General features: G+C 36.7%; 1 protein-coding gene across 1 annotated transcript; it reads left to right on the forward strand.

Annotated features, from left to right (window-relative positions):
- Positions 1–1392: 1392 nt before the first annotated feature.
- Positions 1393–2658, forward strand: LOC128506363 (macrophage mannose receptor 1-like). Its single transcript, XM_053476784.1, has 3 exons — positions 1393–1603; positions 1754–2101; positions 2291–2658. The coding sequence occupies exons 1-3, from the start codon at positions 1393–1395 to the stop codon at positions 2656–2658; spliced, it is 927 nt and encodes a 308-aa protein (XP_053332759.1).
- The last annotated feature ends 3918 nt before the right edge of the window (positions 2659–6576 follow it).

Raw genomic sequence — 6576 nt, forward strand, 5'->3', positions numbered from 1 at the left:
ATGGATGGGGAAATAAAGGTACATTCGAGAAGAAAGAGCAAACAGGATTACATTAGGAGACAAACCACAGAACGCAACAAACATTCAGGTACGATTTATATTTACTCAAATATAATTTATTTAACAAAAATATATTGAATTAACCTGTTATTACAGCTGACTGGATTTTGGTTCTGTATGTCTGGGATAAAATTTTATAAAAGTACATAAAGCTATAAATGATCACGGTTAAGAATGAAATGCAAAAGTGTGAGTTATTTTTACTAATTTCATAACAAATAAATATACTTGATGATACATATTTTTAAATAAATAAAAGTCTGCTGGGGAAGTGGTTTAGCCATTTCTTTTTGTCATAGCTAAATAATTAATTGAATTTGTCTTACATTTGATTGAAAGAAAGTGCATTACTTTGTTCTCGCACGATAAGTAGAAGTCTACTTCTTCTTGATTAGTCTTTCCACTGACCCCAACTAATCTTCACGGAGTTAAGTTAATGTGCAGAATAACAGAATAACAGTTCTGAAAGAAAAGACCCCCTTTATTTCTCTATATAATCTTCTGCTACAATAATGCATTTATTCCAGCGTTTTATCAGTGATTGGACACCACATGTGAAAGTGGCTTGGAGAGAGATCAGTAATGTACGTGGAAGTGACAATAACTCCCAGCTGAGTTCCTGTAATGTGCAAGTAGTGTTGGTGAATAATTGTGTTTACAGTTTCCACAGACTGATGGGTCTCTTCTGCAAAATGTTACCAAATTATCTACTGATTTTTAAGGACTAGGCAGCTGAGATTCTTGGGCCCATACTAAATTTGTAGTACTGTATGTTTTTTTTTTTTTTTAGTTTTACGCCTTCATTCACTAGAAAGCCCTTGTAAAACAGTCCTAGGAAAATTGATGCCTGGGTAGATCACTGTGTAATGCAAAAAATGTAGGCTAATGAAAATATCCTTTCATTTGTTCATTTGTTTGTTTCATATGTATAAAAGAATTATAATATTAATAATAAGTTTTATAAATTTTTCCTCCACAGAAATGGATCAGAAAGGAATTCTTATAATCTTGCTTTACGCAGGTCAGTGTGTAGCCACAATAAGTCTTAAGTGTGTCTTGTGTGTCTATGGATGAATCCTAATGATAATCAGATACTTGAGCATTAAGCTGTTAAGATGTCTTATTTGAGTTTTGCATATAATTATACTGAGACTTCTGTTCTGCTTCAATGTAATGTTTTATTGAGTCTCTTTTCTACTGCTTGTCACATTAGTCTGTGGTACAGAGACATATATTCCTCATCGCTATCACTTTGTGAATGAGAATAAAACCTGGAGTGAAGCTCAGACTTACTGCAGACAGAAATACACTGATCTCGCCTCCATCAACAACATGGAAGAGATGATGAAGCTGAATAACACACTGAAGATGGAAACTGTAAACCAAGCTTGGATCGGTCTACAGAGAGGAGACACTGGGAAATGGCAGTGGTCTCTGGCAGACCAAACTTTCTACAGAGATGGAGACACTTACAGAAACTGGAGTAGTGTGGAACCAAACAACAAGGGGGGAAATGAGTTTTGTGTTGAGATGTATAGGGATGGTACATGGAATGATAATATGTGTGATGTGTCACAATATTTTGTGTGTTATGAAGGTAAGAGTTTTCAAATATATGCTAATAAGTGTAAAAAAAAATCCAACATTGGACTTGGATTGGAGTTGTTCATATTGTAAATTCAATGTCTTTTAGAGAAGGACACAAACACCAAAAGCTACATATTTCTTAATGAACAAAAGACTTGGCGTGATGCTCAGACCTACTGCAGAAAGAACTACATCGACCTGGTCAGTGTGAGGAACCAAACTGAGAATGAGAAGATCAGGTATATGATTCCAAATTATTATTCTTCTCGTGGCTTTTGGATTGGTCTGTTTAATGACTCCTGGACGTGGTCAGATCAGAGTAATTCCTCATTCAGATACTGGAGCTCTAACAAACCCAGTGGAGGTTTAAACTGTACTGCAGTGAAAGTGTCTGATCAACTCTACTGGAGTGACGTGAACTGTACAGAAAACCTCCCGTTCATCTGCCATGAGAGTGAGTTACACTACACTTATTCAACATGTATATTTATTACTTAGTTCATGTGATAAGTTGACATTTATTTGTGTTCTTATGTTTTGTATTTTTTAAATATCTTTCTGATATATAACAGTGACTGCAGAATTTCATTGTAGATATTATATACTGTGAAGAAAAAGACTTTTCATGTGCTTTTATTTCCAGACAAACTTGTATTGATTAAGCAGAGTCTGACCTGGAAAGAAGCTCTGAGATACTGCAGGAACAATCATTATGACCTGGTCTCAGTGCTCACTCAGGAGATGCAGCTCTGGGTGAAGGAAGTGGCTCAAGACGCCTCCACTGAACACGTGTGGCTCGGCCTGCGTTATGACTGCATCCAGAGTATCTGGTTCTGGATTTTTGGATCAATGATCTGTTACCAGGACTGGGCCCCGGGGAACGGGACAGGGTTTGAAAACTGTACAAATGAGGAGAGAACCGGAGCAGTTCAGTCTAGAGGAGAGCAGCAGTGGATCAGCCTGCCTCAGAGCAACAAACTCAACTTCATCTGCTTTAACTATGAAGGTTAGTCAGTGTGTGTTTGGGTTTGTGATGTCATAAACATCTTACATATTATTCTTAATATTTTTTAACAGTTTAAAGGCTAAAGACAAGTTATGGCAAATCATCTGTATCTACCTGATGAGTAGATTTGTGAATGATTTTTAAATTGTATTTTCTTAGGGATTATGGTATCTTTATATCTGTCATGTCAATCTGTTTGACAAGTAAAACATTATCTTGTGAATTGTAACGATTACTGGAACTAATTTTCCCAATAAAATTATAATTTTTATTGTCTCTAATTTTTTTTTTTGTCTTTTTTTGTTGTTTATTTTAAACAATAATGTACACAAGTGAAGGTTTACACTAACTTTTCTCTGCCTAACTCATTTCACTAACTACACCACAGCAGCTCTGGTTGCACTATGTGACGAGTTTCATCACTGATCTCTCTCTATCACAACGCAACATTATGATCAAGGACATTTCTGACCACATTTGGAAATCCAGAAGTCTAATTTCTCTACTTGGGCTTTCTACTTTCTATTTGCACCAGCTTAACCCATAGTTACATGTGTATTCATGTATTTTGGTAACCCCGATCAGTTTGGCAGTAAAAGAGGCACCTGGTTAAATTACAGAGTATAGTCTATCTTTATGGAAAAACTAGGAGTCATAGTGAACCTCACATCAAGGTGTCACCACAATTCAATAAACAAGTCAAACCAAGAGTTGGGTGTCTTTGTTTAATGCTTCTGCCTGGAAAACCAATCAGACTGCTTTTAGTTTATTTCATGTCCCGAGTATGGAGTATGCCCCTGTATGCCAATAGCCAACAAAGGTTATTGGAGTAAATAGTCAGGAGAAACAAAAGCTTCAAGATTTTGTCACACAGTTGAGATAGCACAGTACCAGCCTGGTGATTGTGTATGACTGGCAAAATCTACCATGTTATAAAACTTTGATGTCACTTAAATAATCTATTAGTCCTTAAAAAAAATCCTCTGTAAAGTTAGTAGTTACATTTCAAATCTGTCAACTTTAGAGCATTAACAACCATATATATATATATATATATATATATATATATATAAATTGAATCAATGAGCAAGCATGGATCACGGAACATGATCTGCTCAATCCTGCCAAACATACCATTCCTGAGGTAGGCCACTGGAAAGTCCAGAAATGTAATCCTTGGAAATTTTTATTTGGTCATGTCAGTGTTTTTCTTTAACAACCCAAAAGTAAATCATGGAGGACAGAGTACAACCCAGGTGGCATGGTGGCTTAGTGGATCGCACCTCTGTGTGCATGGAGTTTACAAGTTCTCTCGTACTTAGTGGGTTTCCTTCAGGTTCTCTGGTTTCCTCTTACAGTTAAAGACATGTAGATTAGGGTAATTAATGTTCTCAAATTGAATGAGTATGTTTATGTGTGTACTGTATTTTTACAGTAGGTGTAGTGCCACTCCACTCTTCTTATACGGCTCTTTATCGGAGGAAATCATTCAGTAAAAAGCCTGTAAACAGGTACATCTGTATGAATTAATTGTTTAAATGTATGTATCATGAGCTATTGATCTGTGACTCATGTAAACAACTCAGTTTAGATGTAAGTAAATGCTTATTGCTGCGCTGTTTGGGGGAGGGACGTGCTGACGTTTGGTCTGCTTTCTTTGTGTTTTTGTGTGTGTGTGTGTATGTGTGTGTGTGTTTGCGCGCAATTTTAAAAAGAGACCTGAAGCACTACAGCTCTTCAGAAGACCCTCAGATCCAGCTTTTAAAGTGGGGAGACGTGCATTAAGTTTTTCCGAGTGTATAGGTGAGAACAGCTGATTGACACCTGAGGGGTGAATTATTTGCATTTGAATGTTGTCTGCCATTGTAAAGCACAGTGGCACTGCAGGAACAACATCGCAGGATTAGTATGAATAGGAGGCCCTGCTTGAATATTATTTCGTACAACAAAATTTCTCTGCGCTCAGGAAAACTTGCGGTAGAGAGCTGATTAGACTACGTAGGAAATTAAAAAGAAGGACAATAGCAATCGCAAAAATATGTTAGTATATTATGACTGAAATAAAGCGGCTTACATCAGCGTGTATTTCGCACAGCGCCGCAAAGACAGCGCTCATTTATCAAGTATAAATTTGTGTTTGTTGTATTTCTGGGAAAATAAATCTCTTATAAATCTCTCATATCGACGCACGCGTTCATCTGAATTTAGATCAAAATTTGGCAAAGTGAAAGAGCGCACTCGCGCTGCGGGTTCACGCGAACATTTTACATTCACTAAAAGGTTTATTCACAACCACATTTTAGCCATTCACACACATGCATTGTGCTACGTTGTTGGTACACACTTTCACTTTTTATCTCCCCTTCAATCAAAATGCTCCCGATATGAGCCGACACGAGCAGCTTTGTTTCAGTCAGAATATTAATCTATCATAAAGAGTGGTGACATATACTTGCAATGTGAGCAGCTTTAATTATTAATAATTAAATAATTATTTAAAGCTGGACATAAACAGCAAAAAGCACTAAGATGCTAAGATGTTTATTATTCTTCTGATTATTATCATTATCATATTCTTTTGCTCTTTGGGGTCAGCGTTAAAAGATGATTTGAAACTGAAGCGCTTCGTGTAGATTCATGCCACAAGTCATTTTATCATACAAAGATTATTACGTTGTGCTCGGACCACTGAGCTTCTGCGGATTCCAAAAATGACATTACCATTTTTTAATCACTGAAATAGAAGAGATAAAACGTTTCCTTATCATAACACGCCTTGTATTGTTTTAAATCACTCGATACACAACCCATGATTTTTTTAATGCTATTTTCGAATGAAAAATGCAAATGAAATAATTTTACTCCATTTATTTATTTATTGTTGAAATAAAATCTAAAATTAAAACATTGTAGAGTGATTATAAGCAAAACAATGCATGTTATGATAAGAAAAATCTCATTCCAGGGATTAAAAACGGTAACAATGTCAATTTTAGAATGTAGAATCCAGGAGATTTTAAATTTACACAAATTTAAGAAGTGGCCAGAAGCAAGATCCAAGATCCTTCTCAGTTTGCTGAAACCATGCACAGTGAGGAGGGGTGCATTTTAGTTTCTCCGAGTGTAAAGGTGAGAACAGACAATTCACACCTGGGGAGGGTGTATTATTTGCATTTGAATGTGTCTGACATTGCAAAGCACACACAGCAGTGGAGGCTGCTAGCTTTTGAAACAGGGGAAGCTCATATTAGGTCTATAACATAAAATTCATTATGTTCTTTGCACTTTTCATGTCAAAGTTATCCAGATCCCCAAAACCCAAACGCATATTCCCTGAGAAGGTTTTGTCAACAGGCATGGCTAACAGTACATTTTCTTTGTCACATCACTTCCAATCAGCCAGTTCACTTGTCATACCAGGAGAGCTGAAAAGACCTGTTATTTTTTTTTCCTGATTTTTGCACCAGATCTTGGGCATTGGTCTGCCCTGCCATTTAATTCTAAGTCTCTTCTTGTAAGGAAGACTACTAAATGGTTTTGCCAAAAGCAGGTCAACAATATTGGCACCGTCTGCGTCTGCCATTATGCACAGCTTGCTAGCTGGCTAGTTTTCCTTTCCACGAGCTACTTTAATTATATGAACGAACTAACTTTACAATGCTGAAACAAGGAGAGAAGGTAAGAATGCCATAATATTTCTTTTATTATTTAAAGAATGATTTGTACAAACAATACAGAGTGCAGCAGTTCGTCTTACCACTTCACCTGCAAATCCGCATGGGACAGAACTCGGATCTCTGTGGCGCTGGTGTATACTTAAGATATGCTGTCAATCAAAAAAGGGGTTCTGCCCTTTAAACAGCTCCTCCAATCATCATGCAGCAGCCCAGCGTTTCAAAGCACTGAAAAAAAAACGTTCAAAG

Source organism: Clarias gariepinus, chromosome 18, assembly GCF_024256425.1.
Source record: "Clarias gariepinus isolate MV-2021 ecotype Netherlands chromosome 18, CGAR_prim_01v2, whole genome shotgun sequence".
Lineage (NCBI taxonomy): Eukaryota > Metazoa > Chordata > Actinopteri > Siluriformes > Clariidae > Clarias > Clarias gariepinus.